General features: G+C 42.4%; 1 protein-coding gene across 1 annotated transcript; it reads left to right on the plus strand.

Moving 5' to 3' along the window:
• Nucleotides 1-284: 284 nt before the first annotated feature.
• Nucleotides 285-9,114, plus strand: SFRP2 (secreted frizzled related protein 2). The gene is made up of 3 exons (XM_045465183.1): nucleotides 285-1,393; nucleotides 3,797-3,877; nucleotides 7,957-9,114. The coding sequence occupies exons 1-3, from the start codon at nucleotides 895-897 to the stop codon at nucleotides 8,259-8,261; spliced, it is 885 nt and encodes a 294-aa protein (XP_045321139.1). The 5' UTR covers nucleotides 285-894; the 3' UTR covers nucleotides 8,262-9,114.
• Nucleotides 9,115-18,706: the final 9,592 nt, after the last annotated feature.

Consider the following 18,706-nt stretch of genomic DNA (forward strand, 5'->3'; position numbering starts at 1 on the left):
TCGTAATTCTGATTTTTAAAAGGGCAGGGGGCAGCACACGGTATAGTTATGGGCCACGCTGCGAACTGTGGCTGCAGACTGGAGAGGAAACCAAGCTCGCCTAGGCGGCCTGGGGCCGACAGGTCCCGGGCGCGAGCCGAAGAAAGCACAAAGAGCCTGAGCTCTCGGCTCAGAGGGATGCAGTTCTGCCGCACAGCTCCGGGGTCCCAGCAGAAACTTCAGGCTGGGGTCAAACAACCCCCGACCGGGGCCTCGCAGGGGGCGGAGCGCGTTTCCCCCGGGACCCGGTGGCGAGGCCGCCCATCGCGTCCCCAGCGTTCCCCCATCTCCCGCAAACCGTGCTCCGCACTCTCGGGGCGGGGGGGGGGGGGGGGGGGTAGGGGGCGCAGCTGCCAGGCTTGTCTATTTGTTTGTTGTTTAAAGCAACCCTTGAGCACGCGATCAGCAGCATCTAAAGTGGGCGGGGAGCCGGGGAGGGGGGCAGAATTTCCTTCCAGGGAGCGCGTGAGGGGCATTCTCAACGGAAAACAAGACCTAGAGAGTAGTGACCAACCCTCCTCGGATTACTCTGCACTGGCTCCTCCCTTTCTTCCCCCCTCCCCACCTCCAGATTTGCATAAAAAAGGCCAAGAAAACTCTGGCGGGGCCCCAGCAGTGGCTCACTCTGCTCCCCCGGGTCGGAGCCCCCCGGAGCTGAGCTCGGGCTTGCAGCGCGAAGCCGAGTGGAGAGCTTCTCGCCCGCACAGTCCTCCTGGCGCCCGGCGTCTCGGCCGCCCGCTTTCCAGGCCCCCCGAACCGCCCAGAGCAGAGCGAGCGAGCCGGGACGAACTCCGCCCCGGCTGCCTCCCGCTTCCCCGGCTCCGCTCTCCGCCCCCCGGGGGTCGCGCGCCCACGATGCCGCAGGGCCCTGGCTCGCTGCTGCTGCTCGTCCTCGCCTCGCACTGCTGCTTGGGCTCCGCGCGCGGGCTCTTCTTCGGCCAGCCCGACTTCTCCTACAAGCGCAGCAACTGCAAGCCCATCCCGGCCAACCTGCAGCTGTGCCACGGCATAGAGTACCAGAACATGCGGCTGCCCAACCTGCTGGGCCACGAGACCATGAAGGAGGTGCTGGAGCAGGCGGGCGCCTGGATCCCGCTGGTCATGAAGCAGTGCCACCCAGACACCAAGAAGTTCCTGTGCTCGCTCTTCGCCCCGGTCTGCCTCGATGACCTGGACGAAACCATCCAACCGTGCCACTCTCTCTGCGTGCAGGTGAAGGACCGCTGCGCTCCAGTCATGTCCGCCTTCGGCTTCCCCTGGCCAGACATGCTCGAGTGCGACCGTTTCCCCCAGGACAACGACCTCTGCATCCCCCTCGCGAGCAGCGACCACCTCCTGCCGGCCACCGAGGAAGGTAAGCCTTTCCCCCATATTCCCCGCTTCTTGCCCCCACCCAGCTCCACTAAGGCTTTCCGTGGGGATCTCGAGGCCCACAACCCACATCCCGATGTGTCCCCGCGAGGGGTACCAGTCCCAGGTGAGGCAAACGTTCTTCTTGCTGTAGTTTGTCCTCGTGACAAATTTGAGACACCACACACACACACCCAAGTCTCTCCCTTCTGAGTTATACCAGTTGCTCTTTCTTAGAGACAGTTTAAAAAAAAAAGCAAAAGAAAAGAAAGAAAAAAGAAAAAGCGAAGGACTGAAAGGCATTTTTCCCCCTTAGAGATGCACAGTTAATTTTAAAGGAGGTAGCACTTTTGAGATCATTAGAAGTGGTGCTGTGCTGAGGAGTTAGTAGTGAGCACCCTGGCCAGAGGCTCCTTGCTCAGCCTCCTGCAACACGTTCTTACCACCGGGCAGGATTCTAGGCAGGGAAACATTCTCGTGCAGGCACGATAGCCAAAACGCATAGTCATTTAAGGTATTTTTTGTTCTCTGTCGACTTAGGTTTTGGAAATAAAAGCCGGACTGGCTGGCGGAGCATGTTGAAATTGAGCGCTGGTTGTACTTCTGCTCGGTGATCTAAGGAAGAGGGCATAAAGGGCATCTCCAGGCATTTTTCTATCGCTAATCATCTTCTATCTTAGGAGTGGTTTTAATTAACTGGAGAAAATCATGCAAAAGAGAGTTTCCCAGGTTTCTAGAAAACAGAGGGGGAAGTTCCTGTGCAAAAACCATCAAAGCAATGAAAACCTCATGGGTTCTTGATACTCTTCCTGAGAGAAAAACGTACACAATGTGTCTGAGCTGCTTCAGGTCCCCTGGAGATGGAAAGGGAGCTCCTTCACCCCTTGCACGGCTCCAGCAGTCTCTCCTTTTCAATCTCTAATTGTTTTCCTATAGCCATCACTGGTTAAAGAAAATGCACAGTTGTTCAGCAATCTTTTCTGGCAGGCACCTCCAGTTTGCAATCATCTTATTGGTTAGATTTCTAATTTATTGCAAATGTTTGGCATATTTCAAACATTTGTCCAACATATACCACAGACCAACCAATACAGGTTAGTAACATTTTATATACATTCCTAGAGCTCCTAATTGGAAATGTTTCATTTTGTTTGAGTGAGGGGAATTAAGGACAGTTTTATGTGTGTGACTTTTGTTTTTATTTCTTTCCACCACCAGCACCAACATTATAAAGTACATTTCTCCAAATCGCCTTTTCCCCCTTCAAAATAAAAGTTTATGGTCTTCAAAACATGCTCTGAAATTTTTCTAATTTGATACATATCTCTGATATCGTGAGTCACATAAAGTTTTTTTCTGTGAAAATTCAATTTCATATGAATGAAAATCAAACTTCTCCTAAATTTTGAACACAGCACTAGCACAATTACAAATGCAAGAAAGGGAACAGTATGTTTTCTCCCACCCCCCCCCCCACCTCCACCCCCACCAGCAGGCTCTCTGATCATTGTGCTAGTGCATATTCCTACATTTGGTCAGACCCCCAGAGACAGTTAGCTTCAATTATGATTCACTTCAGGAAAAGCTTTAGGTTTTTTGCTTGGTTGGTTGTGTTTTGGTTTGGGGATCTTAAGGGGGTGGGGGGTTGTTTGTTTCTGACAGTTTGAAATGGAGAAAGAGGGGCAAGAAGAACCCGCACAGGAAGGAAGATAACCATGAAATAAAAGCAGCTTAATTCAACCACAGACTTGACAAAAAGCACAAGGGTGATACAGAAGCGGTTAGAGCAGGCTATTGTAATTACCAAGGCGTGTTTCAAGGTGGGAAGAACCCATATGAAACCCCTGCAACACTAGCCACCTCTCCCTGTCCAGACTTGAAAGTATCCTGAAGTGACCTTCCTGAGACGCAACTCTGCTGAAAAGCCCAGCAGAGGCTGAGCCACACTGGTGTCCTGCAGCCGAAAAAGACAATCTTTTGGCTACGTTTTGTGGTAACCAATTTTCCAAAACCCCTCCAGGTTTCTTCTGGTGCTTTGTCCTCAGAGAAGCTTTGGGAACAACTTTGAATTTCAGAGACAGAATCTGTCTCAGGAGTGAGGAGGAAGAGCTAAAAAGCCAAAACCCATCCCAGTTAACTGTCCACTGTGCCCACAACACCCTTTTTGCAGGGAGGGGGGTTGACCTGTCATTTCTCAAACACAACTATAGGCATTCTTGTTTTGCCCATGAGAAAGCAGGAGTCACAGAAGACTTTCCTGGGAATGAGTGATCCTTTTTCAAAGAGGCAGAAGCTGGGGTCTTACAGAACAATTGCTACTCTGGCCTGGATAAGCCCCTTTGAGTTGTTTACAAACGCCACCTGCTGTTCCCTTTTAAGCAAACTTACTAACTTTTCACATTTCTAGCTCCAAAGGTATGTGAAGCCTGCAAAAATAAAAATGAGGATGACAACGACATAATGGAAACTCTTTGTAAAAATGATTTTGGTAAGTAATATACCAACAACAAAGATTTCACATACAAAAGCTTTATTTGCCAGTACAACTTACAGGTACAAATCATTAAGATGTTATTGGATAAGACTTGGGTAAAATACTATCATAGCTGATCTTTCCCAAAGTCATCTAACTTGCTCTATCCCGGTTTTCTCCCTATGTAACTATCTTGCTTGAGTTGTATCTTTTTAGGTGAGACTCATTGTTCTGTCTCAGTCAAATACTGAGAATTATTCAAATTAGGACTTTTGAATGGCACATTTTTCATTTCACTTTGGCTTTTTCTTGCCAATAAGCATGATCTTGGGCCATGTTCTTTCACTCACTAGATATGTGTGCCAGGAATTAAAGCATGTAAATATTAGCCCCAGCAAAAACAGACTGAAGGCATTAAGTTAGCTAGAAATAAAAGTTTGTTCCAGCATCAAATAGAAATATTTTTACCTTATTCATAGCCCATAATGCTTTGCTCCTCTGCATTCTATCGCTAGTGACTATGTCCAAGGTATAGGCTAATAATTTGGGGGGAGGAGTTCCTTAAATTTAAAAAGAAGAAAAAATAAAGATTAGGAATTTACTTTGGCAAAATATATGAAAGGCGCCATGATGACATAGTGCTTGGAGATAATAATGTGTGTGATATGTTACCCAGATTCACAGAGGGTGGGTCACCACCCTTAGGAGAGTATTGTACAAGAAAAGAGGGATGAACACTGTCCACACAGAGCTTCATCACCACCTATCCACTATCCTCAGGGCTCTGAGGTAAGGGCCAAGCCCAGCTAGACCCAGAAATCAGTGCTAACTTTGGAGTCAGAAGTGGCCATGAACATCACCCAGACATTCCCTGGGACATTCGTGTTTTCATCCCATTCCAAGAGGAGACATCTTTTGATGTGTTTGAGAGGCTGGTATCCCTGAAAAGTATTTGTTCAGGCGGAAGGCCGAACTCACTGGCGAGCAGATACGATCCCTGCTCTATCAAACAGTAATGGATTCTAACTGATCTGTATTAACATTTCTATATACTCAACAAAGTCCTTGAAACTGAGAGAAATTACTTCACCAGCCACTTTTGGGAGCTACCTTCCCACTCTCTCCTTACAACTTGCCATCCCAGCAATCTCAGACCTGTCCAGGTCCCTGAAACTCTGGAAACAGTCCAGTCCCTGTTCCTTACCATTCCAGTCTCTTCCAGAAGTGTCCTAGGTTTAACCTTAGCTGATCCCAGATCAGCCACAGCTTTAGGAAAAACTTCACACTGCCAAGGAAGAAAAAAAGAAAGGAGGCGACCCTGAGTCCCAACCAGTCTGTCCCCTCAGCAAGAACCACAAAAGCGATGATAGGGTTTCGTATGTCTATATTTAAATATATACAACTCTAAGTAGTAGAGGGCAGGCAGGCGTGCGGGTAGCAGCAGTCTCAGATCTCTAGAGCCTTACCAAACACATTTCTGAGCTTCCATGATAAAAAGATTTGATTAAAGGCAAAAAAGAAACATAATTTTAACAAAATTTACATTAAAATGTTTATAAAATGTTATTTTCTTCTGGCAACTTAGGTCCTTTGCATTAGATTTAATACAGATCTCTCTCCTGACTTTCCATGAAAAAGCTAGTTATATCATGGGGCTCTAAAATGATTGAAATGTAGGCATGTGCACATACACACACACACATATTAATGCTTGCTTTATGGCTTCCCTCACAGAAGACCCCCTTCCTAAGGATGCTGTATCAAGACCTAGCCCCTCCCCCAGAAAAAGTGTGTGTGAGAGTGTGTGTGGCGGGGGGGGGGGGGGGGGGGGGGGAAGTATGTCCTAGTTTTCTCTCTCCTTAGAGGAGAAAACCTTTCAAAACAATATGGATATCCCTGCATGTAAGGTATCACACACACATATTACCTCACAGCTTTGTTTTCTATTTTCCCGCATTAATTTTGTCTCTAAAGAGATAATGAACCATGAATTATAGGAAGTGTTATAAGCAGTATTTCATATTGCCTCTGTACTTTGGAAAGTGATGGAAGGGTAGAAGGAACAAGGGTAGAAATCTGATTTATTTAACTTAAATCATCCACAAAAGCATCACACTCTTTCCCCACTGCACTCCTGAAGTACAGGGAAAATACAGAATGCCTCCTAGCCCAGAACTGCCTGCCCATGCATACAACCTATTGTTGGATCAGACAGTATCATTACCTCTGCCTCCTACCACTTCCTGCATCCCCATTCGCATCTTCCAGGGCAGCAAAAGTTATTTTGGGGCTTTGATTCCCTATATTTGGTCCCAGCTGAAAATTCAGGGAGGAAATGCCTGGTCCCATGGTAAGCTTCTGCGAAGTTGATTATTTTATAGCTAGAAAAAGATGAGTAATAAATCCTCCTCCTGGTTAAAAGTAATGGTTTTCTGATATTTAGAGATCAAGAATGTTTACTTTGACCAGGTGCTCTATCACACGTGCTCTATCTGTGCTATAGACAAACTTCCAGGCAACATATAATCACTTCTCCCGCCATGCATCTTTCCCACCCCCAACCACTTATGCAGAGGCCACAGGAACGTGTGATCTTTTCATGTGACTTGTTCCATGACGTAAGTCTTATAAACACTGAGAACTCAGTACTATGGTTCAGATGTACATCAGACAAAATAATGATTGGCCAAATCACAGCATCTTTGATTTATCTGGTTAAGTTTCAGTCATTTCCTGGTGGGCTGGAAAAGCCATGGTTACTCAAATTCCCTTTCTGAAACAGAGAGAGAGGGAGGGAGAGAGAGATCCCCAAAGTAGTTATAGACACACACATACACACACACACACACACACACACACACACACACACACCTCTTCCTCTGTTACTAATAATATACTGAACTCCATCAAAATCAGGAAGTGTCACTGGCATATCATCTATGTGGAACACTTAATCAGTGTCATTAACAGTCTTGGGACACATTACAGTTGGGGATGTTAATGCTGTAACCTGGACCAGAAATTTGATGCTGCCTTAAGAAATCACAGTGGTATTAAAGAAGGGGGTTTGGGGACCATGGTTCTGAGAACTAGACTCAGCCAGGACACAACCTAAGTGGGTGACCTTGTGTAAATCACTAACTTCTCTGGATTTCAGGTTCTTTGTATATCAATAAGAGATTTTAACTGGATGATCCTTTCCAACCTTAAAATTTTACCCTTTCCCTGCCTTCATGGAGTCTTGAAATTTAATTCCAGCATGTATGTTTGTAGGGTTTTCTTTCCCAAACCAGATTGTTCATGACTGTAAAACGTGTCTTTTATAGTAAACCATTTACTTTTGGTCTTAGCATTCTAGTGAGTCCACATATCCACTCTGGAAACGGTACATATATGATCTGCAAATGCCTTGGCCTTGGACAGGCAAAAGATAGCAGATGAGAGTGAGATCTTCAGAAAAGCACTTTTACAGCTAAACATGTTGTGGTCTTAGAGTCTTGGATATTTTTTTCTCTTAGTTGCTTTACCAAATCAAATGCAGCTGTAAGATCAATTCTCCTTCCCTGTAGTCTGTTCTTTAGAAAACAATGATTGTGTGATATAATTTCCTTACAGGTTTGTCCAAAAACCTCTCCAACGTAATAAATTGAGTTTAAAGTTTATGGCCACAGAAGGATCACGTTTCACCTAAGAGTCAGGCATTTCTTTTCATGCTGAAGTTTCCAATAGGGGAAGTCATTTGTTGAGGAAAGCACGAACCACATGCAACCTACATACAAACACAAGAACACAAGGGTGAGGAAGAGAAGTTAATTAATTGAGTCCCGCTAAGAGAATTTTGAAAGGATGGCTGATTTGAAATAGAGTGCCTGGCGAAACCCTTTGAGGCTTTAGAAATGAAGCCACCTGCTGCCCCCAGCTCCCAACCCCCCACACCTCAGCCCCTGACAGTCTCATTAGTTGCAGGAAGCTCTTCTTCCCTCCCCCAGGCCAAGTCAACAAATATGCAGTGGAACGGGGTGAGGAAAGCCCCCACTCTATACTTTATTCCCTTATTACAACCAGTGTGATTCTGTCTCCTCCCGTCTTCGTAGCACTGAAAATAAAAGTGAAGGAGATAACCTACATCAACAGAGATACCAAAATCATCCTGGAGACCAAGAGCAAGACCATTTACAAGCTGAATGGTGTGTCTGAAAGGGACCTGAAGAAGTCGGTGCTGTGGCTCAAAGACAGCTTGCAGTGCACCTGCGAGGAGATGAATGACATCAATGCGCCCTATCTGGTCATGGGACAGAAGCTGGGCGGGGAGCTGGTGATCACCTCAGTGAAGCGGTGGCAGAAGGGGCAGAGAGAGTTCAAGCGCATCTCCCGCAGCATCCGCAAGCTGCAGTGCTAGTTTACCCCCAGGCCAGCTCCAGGGCTAGGCTGACCATCTCCGCTCTGGGTCCTCAGCTCTCATTCCCCAAGCACAGGCTCTTGCAGCTCCGGCCCCCGCCTGGAGCGGCTTCCCTCGCCTTTTGCACGTTTGCACCCCCCAGCATCTCCTGAGTTCTAAGGCCTTAGGAGGCCTCGGGAAGGGGTAGCTGTGTTCACATAAAGGAAAACCCCACCCAGATCATGTAGAAATGTTTAAACTAATAAAATCATGAATATTTTTATGAAGTTTTTAAGTAGCTCGCTTTAGTGTTGAATAGCTACACCCGTGACTTGGGTCTGATATTTTTGGTTTTCTGTTTGGTTTGGGTCAGCTGTTTTTCACTTTCTGCTAAGGTTGCCATAACGTGCAAATAGCTTCATTTTTCAATGTGGCCCAAGCTGTTGTGGGTCACAAACCTCGTTGAGATAAAGCTGGCTGTTATCTCAACATGTCTCGGCTCCAGCCTGAGACTCAGAGCCTAAGTCTTAAAATTCACTTGTCATTTCACACCCTCATCGGGAACTTACAGCAGTAGCATGTTATTACATTTCCAGGTAGAGTACTTCCATTTATAAAGAGCACATTAACCATCACAGCACGAGTTCTTCAAATAAAGGGCAAACAGACAGATTTCATAACTGACCTGAGTACTTTCAGCTTTGTTTAAAACATTTTTTACTTAATTTTGCAAATTCAACCATTGTAGCTTACCTGTAATATACATAGTAGTTGACCTTAAAAAGTTGTAAAAATATTGCTTTAACCAACACTGTAAATATTTCAGATAAACATTATATTCTTGTATATAAACTTTACATCCTGTTTTACCTACTGCTTGTCTTCTGTCTTTTCTTCTAAATGGAAGGAAATGGGAAGGGTGACGTACAGAGTGGTCACTTCCCCTCTCCTGAGGCCCAGCCCTCCCACAGTTTAAAATGTCTTGTTTCTCAGGTGACTCAGGGAAGTGTCTCTCCCCTACACCACCTGGCTGCTGCCTTGTGCCCCACATCTCACACAGATTTTTACCACTGCAGGCCCAGTGGGGAGGCAGAGATTTGCAGGCTTTACAAAGGACTTTCCTCTTTTTGTCCCTTCTCAGCAGTTCAGCTGTAGCTATGTGGTAATCCTACTTTAAAACTAAGGTTCATGAGCTTGAAGTTGTGCTTTCCCTTTCCCGAGATTTTCATAATGAAAATAACCATTGCGGGATGCCTGGGTGGCTCAGTCTGTTGAGCATCCTACTTCGGCTCAGGTCATGACCTCGCAGTTCACAAGTTCGAGCCCCACGTCAGGCTCTGTGCCGACAGCTCAGAGCCTGAAGCCTGCTTCAGATTCTGTGTCTCCCTCTCTCTCTGCTCCTCCCCTGCTGGGTCTCCCTCCTTTCTCTTTCTTTCTCTCTCTCTCTCTCTCCCCCCCCCCCTTTCGTTCTCTTTCTCAAGAAATAAACATTAAAAAAAAGAAAAACATTTCAAAAAATGTTAGCTTCTTCTCCACTTAAACTTTAACCCTTTAGATAAAGAGCCATGATTTGAGGAATATCCATTGAAAGGCAGGGGCTAGTGAGAGGACAGATAGACATCCATCCACAAAATGTCCATGCGAATGCTTCATTATTTTATTTGGAAACCTCCACAGAAATTCTATTAAATGAAGACACTATGGCTCAGGGGAGTTAGATGGCACAGCTCATAAGAGACAGAGCCGGGGCTGAAACTCAGGGCCTTCGGATGACAAATTCTGTCTACTCCAGCTAGGACTGAAATATAGAAATATGGTGGCACTCATCTATTTAGCAAATAATTATTGGGAATCTGCCATGTGACTTGCCCTATCCTAAGTGCTGGGGTACATGCATTAATCTTGGTTCTTATGGAGCTTGTATAAAGGACGGAAACAAAATAAATAACCACAGTTATGATTATATATTTATAACTCACCAGTTATATGCAGTATAATTACAGTTAATATGTGAGAGTAACAGAGTGTCCCCATCAAATCTGAATTTTTTACCGGTATTCATGTGAAGCCTTCACTGATAACATTTTACTGATTTACTTTAAAAGTGTCCTGAACATACATCCATGACCTCTCTACAGTACTTAAAGCTCTTTTGGCACCAAAAGTCAATACAGCCCACTACCTTGGCTACAGGATTCCTACAATCCTTTCCATTTCCTCCAAGTTGCCACGTGACTGCTTCTCATCTGATTCCACAAACTCGAGATACAACCCTCTCTTCCTACAAGGCACCTCTGGACTGGACCTGAAGGGAGATGCTCACGGATCAAGGCTAACACTCATTTTAAGCATTTGGAACAGAAGACTACGGACCCTGTAAAAAGCAAAAAAAGAGAAAGAGAAGATAAAAGACAAAAGAATGGAAACAGTAAACCAAGGAATTAGGGATTAGAAGGGGGAAATATATACAATGCATCAAAAACTAGTGGAAAGAAATAATTTGGAAAAAACTGATCTACCTGAATGCTCCCTCTCCAGTTAAGTCAAAAGCCTCTTCCTATATAACAGGAATCAAAAGCCTCAGCTCTGAAGAGCAAGTGAATGCCAGACATGGCTTCTTTCAGTCATATTTTGAGGCATCAGCAGCTCAGGCATCACTCCAACATCTGCATTCTGCCATACGTGCCTCTCTATGGACTTTCCAACGCCTGTTCCCATCTTCCATGAAGCTATGAGCCAATGAGACATGCTTAGACAGAGCACGTAGGTTTTGGTTTGATTTTTCATTTTGTTTTGCATGATGGTTCAAATATATATGAAATACATGTTTATCATTATTATTCTTGAAATAATCCTGATTGTATTCTTAATTTTCCAAGTATCAGATTTCTTTCGTTGGCATATGAAAACATGCCACTATTTCCATCCACTATTGGAAAAAGAAAGCAAGTAATCAGAAGACACTGAATTTCTGTGCTTCCTAAGATGATCCATGATCTATCAGTAAACTGCTAAAATGTCACAAGTAGGAGATCAGCTGAAACAAAAAGTTAAAAAATAGGAAAACTATGTATCTACTATGCATGCAATTCCTCTTCCCTTTTCTAAATAACTTGAGAAATGAGTTGAGCAAATCTATAAAAGTATTTTGAGGGGCATTTCCTAAGTGCATGAAGGACAAAGTTTCTATCCACATGCACAAATTGATGTACTGAAATTCATAGGGTTAGAAAGAATCCATGCTATCTAAGAGCACCCTCCATTCCTCATTGCAAATTCTGTCATCAAATGATAATTTGACTGGATTTTTTACCTTCCAACTCTTATTTACCATCAGGTTTTCAATGTTCTTGATGAGGGAAGAGGGTCACCTTGAAAACCAAATCCAGGCATATGTGTCCCTCATGCAGTTACTACAACTGGATTATGATTGTGATTTTTGCCCATGAAACAGTGCATAACAACAAACTAATTCATTAACTCATCAAAGATTCACTGAACACGAACTGTCACCATTAATTTATTCATTCAGCAATATAGTGAATACTTTCCTGCATCCAGGCACTGTTCCATGTGGTGAATACAGTGATTCAGCCCTCCTTCAGCTTATATTTTGAATTAGGAATCGGATTAGGCACCAGAGATAGAGATGGATCCTACCCAAAGGGAGCTAACAATCCAATAAGGGGAAGAAGCATGTAAACAAATAACTCCAATACTCTGCATCAAGAGGGAGTTGTGTACATGCCCAGGGATGGCACAGAGGACAGAGTGGTTAACTCAGGTACAAAACAGAATGTTTGGTTCAGGTTGAGCTTAGGATCAGGGTAAAGATGCTTTCAAGGAAAGAACTTTCAGTGAGTTGCACCAGAATATCTTCTATTAGGAGAGAGCCTTAAAATTCAGTATTTATAATCAGTTTTACACACTGGCCAATCAACTACACTATTGTGCAATTATCATGCTGAAGGTACTGTTCTCAACACTACCAGTAAGCTAGCATAAGGTCCATTGCTTTTATAATCCATAAAATTCCAAAATTCTCAAATTACAAAACAACGGATCAACATTTAGCCCAGAAACGAATAGCAATTCAACATAATAAAAATTTTTTGAAACCGTCCATGATTGTCCAGAATGTGAGGCGCAGATAGGTGAGTGCTACAAAAAAATTTCAATTACTAAAGGTAGCAGCCCATATACACAGTGCTAGAAGAACAAATCAAAGGACTTAAATGCCACAAGATGTCCCAGTACAGAGTAAAAACAATCATTTATTTAACAATCCAGGCATTCTGCTATGCTACGAAATGAGCAAAGTACTAGAACTTAATAACTTGGTCCCCAGTAGAAGTACACCTAAAAACCCATTCATTCACTCCTGCCTGCATGTGCTCTCATGTGCACCTACACACAAATGTAGCTCTGTCAGAAAATCTTCTAAAACTGTATAATTTAGGGGCGCCTGGGTGGCGCAGTCGGTTAAGCGTCCGACTTCAGCCAGGTCACGATCTCGTGGTCCGTGAGTTTGAGCCCCGCATCAGGCTCTGGGCTGATGGCTCAGAGCCTGGAGCCTGTTTCCGATTCTGTGTCTCCCTCTCTCTCTGCCCCTCCCCCGTTCATGCTCTGTCTCTCTCTGTCCCAAAAATAAATAAACGTTGAAAAAAAAAATTTAAAAAAAAAAATAAAAAAATAAAAAAAATAAAACTGTATAATTTAATGGATATCAAAACAAACCACTTGGCCAACTAGAAACTACAGTACAAGTGGAAAACACCTTGGGGTAGCTTTTGAAATTCAGAGAGACCTAGGCAATATAATTATTTTCTGCAAACCTGAGACCATTCAACTCTAAAATAATAAAGAACGACTACTCTATAAACTATGCCTAAGCTCAATACATTTTCATCTGTCCATCCTCAGTTTTGAGGTCTAATTCTCAGACCTTGTTTCTGTGTAAGGACATATCCACAGCAGGAAGGAGCACCAGTCTGCAGCCAGTCCTAGTCCTAACCCCTACATGCCCCTCTGTTCCACCAGCTCACCATGCTTTTCAGGTTCTTGGGCACAATGCGTTGCTCTACTTGGTATGGGTGGTCGGAGCCTGAGTGGTAGCAGCTCAGGCAGATGGGAGGAAGAAATGGAGCCATAAATACCATCAGCCCCTCCTTTCTTCCAAAGAGATTTTTCCACCTCCAAAGAAAGACTCAAACCCTCTCCTCACTAGGCTTCTCCAACAACACCAAGCTTCGAGTCTGCAGCAACCCTAGAGCGGAGAATTCATTCAATTATTCAACAATCTCACACTGAGCAACCTACTCTGTGCCAGGTGCTCTCTTAGGTGCTGAGGTTCCAATGATGACCAACACACAATGGGCACTCTGAAGAAGCTCACAGTCTAATGTGACACATACATGTGACAGACAATACTAACTGAGACCCAAATTTCTCCAGACCTTCCTGGACACAGTCTTTCTGAGTCCCATTTGTTCTTCAGGGCACAAATAAGTTCACATTAAAATAATAGTAAAATCAAGGGGTGCCTGGGTGGCTCAGTCGGTTAAGTATCTGACTCTTAGTTTTGACTCAGGTCATGATCTCGCTGTTTTGTGGGTTCAAGCCCCATGTCAGGCTGGGAACACAGAGCCTGCTTGGGATTCTCTCTCTCTCCCTCTCTGTGCTCCCCTCCCCCCGACTCACACTGTCTCAGTCTCTCTCAAAATAAATAAGTAAACTTAAAAAAAATAAGAAGGAAAATTAGGAGGTGGTATGAAGAGGTCATAATACCCTTTTTAGTTTTTCATACTTTTAACAGTCTTAACACTCACTAGCTACTGAAAATGAAAGGGGAGAGGTTCTGAGTGTAGCATTTCCTGGCCTAACTCCATTAAACTCGTGTCCAATAGAGGACTAGAGTAAGAACACTGGCCTGTGATGCAAGGCCAGAAAAGGAAAAATAAGCTGAAAACCGCCCCCAAACCAATAAAGTTACCTCCTGCCCAGCAGAGCCAGACCACCTCCATAAATCCTGAGCAACTTATGATGGTATGAGAGAGTTACCTCGGCAAAGGAGAAAGTGAGAGAGATGTGCAGAGAGGGGACAAAGAGGAGAAATTGACAATCCAACAGTACTAGTGACTCGAAAGCCTCACTTTCAATTAGTAGATTGGATAAATACTCAGAAGTTCAAGAAGGAAACAGAAGATTTGGACAACACTAAAGCCAACTATACCTAACAGACATCTATAGAACAATCCACCAAACAACAGTAGAATACACATTTTTCTCCAGTTGTTATATACATGAGCCAAGATGGCCCCTGTATGTTGGCCCTTATGTTGTTTATTCTTTTTCACAGCAAGTTGGCACCATCAGCTCAAAGCCAAACTCAAATTCTTACATATCCAATTGCTTTCAATATAACCAAAATAATCATATTTTTAGCCATTTATAACCCGCTTGTTTTGCATACCCTGCAAAACTACACCAAATATCTGCTAGCCACAAACCTTGTGGCCGTAAAATACCTCAAACCGCTGATGCCCTTTGGTGCTCTCTGACTCAGATACTCCCCACTTCCTGCTGAATGACATCCTCTAAACACATAAGCCCCCCCTCCATTCCCCTCTTCCCTGAGAGTTCCCTTTCCCTCTTCCCCTTTTAGCCGCCTGCTGGAAGAGACTTCCCCTCTCTTATAACCCCAGCAAAATAGGGCCCAATAATATTATTGTGCAATACTGCCATCTCATGTTCCTGTCTTTCCTTGATCAGCCCTGAAATCCTTGAGCTCACCACCCAAGTGCACAGAAAACATTCTCCAGGACAGACCATGTGTTAAGCCGTATAGCAAGCCTCAATACATTCAAAAGGACCCAAATCATGCTAAGTATGTTCTCTAACAATGATGAAACAAAACTAGAAATAAATCACAGAAGGAAACTTGGGAAATTCACAAACATGTGAAAATTAAACAACACATTCCTAAATGTGTTTGAAATTTAGGTGAATGAAAACTAAATCTCGATGTACTAAAAATAAATGGATGCAGCTAAAGCAATGCTCAGAGGGAAACAGCTGTAAAGCCTACATTAAAAAATGAGAAAGATCTGGGGCGACTGGGTGGCTCAGTCAGTTAAGCATCTGACTCTTGATTTTGGCTCAGGTCATGATCTCATGGTTCATAGGTTAGAGCCCCGCATTGCACTCAGCGCTGACAGCATGGAACCTGCTTGCAGTTCTCTTGCTCCCTGTCTGCCCCTCCCGTTTGTTCTCTCTCTCTCTCTCTCAAAATAAATAAATATGAAAAAAAAAATGTTTAAAGGAGAAAGAGCTCAAATCAATAATTTAACCTTCTATCTTTAAAAAAATAAGAGCAAACAAGGTCCAAAAAAAGCAGAAGATGGGAAATTATACATATTAGAGCAGATAAAATTGAGTACAGAAAAACAATAGAGAAAATAAAAGCTGATTAAGAAAATCACCAAAACTGACAAAAATTTAGCTAGACTGACCTAAATAAAAAGGGAAAAGATCTAAATCACTAAAACCAGGAGTGAAAAAGGAATATTACTACCAACTCACAGAAGGTAAAGAATTGTAAGGGAATACTATGAAGAGTTTTAGGCCAACAAATTAGACAACCTAAGCAAAACTGACAAATTCCTAGAAATATACAAAATACAAAAGCGGACTCAAGAGCAAATAGAAAATCTAAACAGACCTGTAACAAGTGAAGACACTGAATTATTAGTTAAAAAAAAAAAAAAAAAAATTCCACAAAGAAAAGCTCCAGCCCAGAGGGTTTCACTTATGAATTCTAAAAAATATTTTACTTTTTTAAATGTTTATTTTTGAAAGAAAGTGAGAGAGACAGAGCACGAACAGGGGAGGGGCAGAGAGAGAGGGAGACCCAGAACTGGAAGCAGGCTCCAGGCTCTGATCTGTCAGCACAGAGCCTGATGCAGGGCTCAAACTCACGAACCGCGAGATCATGACCTGAGATGAATTTGGATGCTCAACCTCCTGAGCCACCCAGGCACCCCACTAACAAATATTTTAAAAATTAACATCAGTCATTCACAAACTCATCCAAAACATAGAAGAGAAGGAAACACTTCCCAGTTCATTCTGTGAGGCCAGCAGTACCGTGATTACTATAACCAGACAATCACAAGAAATTACGAGCAAAGAAGACTACTGGCCAATACATTTTATGAATATAGATGCAAAAAACCTCAACAATCCAGCAGCATATTGAAGGAATTATACCATGACCAAGTGGGATTCATCCCAGGAATGCTGACTTGGTTTAACATGAGAAAATCAATCTATGTAATACACTATATTAATAGAACAAAGCACAAAAACCACATGATCATGATCATATCAAAAGATAACAGGTAAGCCCTTGAGAATGCCTAAGGAAAGAAATGGTGGGGGGAGGGGCATGGAGAGTGATGAAAGGAGGGAAGGAAAGGAGAGAAGAGAGAACAGGGAGGAGAGGAAAAGGGAGGGAAGAGATCAGGAAAGGAGAGAAGAAGAAAGAGGGGAGGAGACAGGAGTGGAGGGGAGAGAAAGAAAGGGAGAGAGAACACAAGAATCCAGATTGGAAAGGAAGAAGTAAAGCAACTACCTCTATTCATAGATGACATGATCTTGTATGTAGAAAGTCCTAAGGAATCCACTAAAAAACTATTAGAACTAATAAATGAGTTCAGCAAGACTACAGGATCCAAGCTCAACATACAAAATAAACTATATGTCTATACTCTAGTATTGAACAATTCAAAAATAAAATTAAGAAAACGATTCCAGCGGTGCCTGGAGCGTTGAGTCTCCGACTTCGGCTCAGGTCACGATCTTACAGCTCGTGAGTTCAAGCCCCACATTGGGCTCTGTGCTGACAGCTCAGAGCCTGAAGCCTGCTTCGGATTCTGTGTCTCCCTCTCTCTCTACCCCTCTTCCACTAGCGCTCTGTTTCACTCTCTCTCTCTCTCTCTCAAATATAATAAACATTAAAAAAATTAATAAAAAAAGAAAGAAAACAATTCCATTTACCATAGAATTAAAAACAATAAAGCACTTTGGAATAAATGTAACAAAATGCAAAATTTGTACACTGAAAATTACAAAACATCATTGAAATAAATTAAAGAACTAAATAAAAAGATCCCGTGTTCATGAATTGGAAGACTTAATATTGCTAATACAGCAATATTACCCCCAAATTGGTTTATAGATTCAATACAATCCTTATCAATATTCCAGATGCTTTTTTTTTTTTGCAAAAGTTGACAAGCTGACTCTAAAACTCTTATGAAAATGTAAGGCATCAAAAATAGCTAAGACAGCCTTAGACAACAAAAATAAAATGGGAAGACTTTCAAAACTTAATACAAAGCTACAGTAATCAAGACAGTGTAGTACTAGTACAAGGACAGACAGACACATAGATCAAAGGAACAGAATTGAGAGTCTAGAAATAAACCATTATATTTATGCAAATGATTTATGACAAGTGCGACCAAGGTAATAATTCAAAGGGGAAAGAGTAGTCTTTTCAGCAAATGAAGAAAGGACAACTGGGTATCAGCATGCAAAAGAATGAAGTTGGACCTCTATCTCACACCACATACAAAAATTAACTCAAAATAGATCAAAGATCTCCCAGTAAGAACAAAAACTATAAAACTCTTAGAAAAAAAACACATGGGAATAAATCTCTACTGCCTAAGATTAGGTGATGATTTGTTTCAGACATGATACCAAAAGCAGACATATAAAAGAAAAAATAGATACTTTTAGAACTTTTGTGCTTCCAAGCATGTTTCATAATTAATTGAAAAAATTAATAAAAAGAAAGTAGACAGAATGGGAGGAAATCTTTGCAAATCATACAGCTGGTAAGTTAACTGGTATCCAGAATATACAAATAACTCTTAAAACTCAACAATAAGAAGACTTGTGACCCAATCTTAAAATGGGCAAAGGATCTAGACATTTCTTCAAAGATATACAAATGGCCAATAGTCACATGAAAAAGATGTTCAACGTTATCAGTCATTAGGGAATATAAATCAAAGTCACAGTGAGATACACTCCATACCAACTAGAATGGCTACAATCTATTAGTCAGATAATGACAACTGTTGGTGAAGATATGGAAAACTCAGAACCCTCATACATTGCTGGTGGGTTGTAAATAGTACAGCTGACTTGGAAAACAGCTTGACAGTTCCTCAAAATCTTAAACATAGGGTTACTATATGACCCAGCAACAGCACTCCTAAACATATACTCAAAGAGAACTGAGAACATATATCCACAAAACTACTTTTATATTATATATATATAGTATATATATTATATACAAATATATATAATTTATATATTTATATACATAAATTTATATATAATTTATAAATATAAAATATAATATAATAAATAATATATAATATAATATATTA

This window comes from Leopardus geoffroyi, chromosome B1 (genome assembly GCF_018350155.1).
Source record: "Leopardus geoffroyi isolate Oge1 chromosome B1, O.geoffroyi_Oge1_pat1.0, whole genome shotgun sequence".
NCBI lineage: Eukaryota > Metazoa > Chordata > Mammalia > Carnivora > Felidae > Leopardus > Leopardus geoffroyi.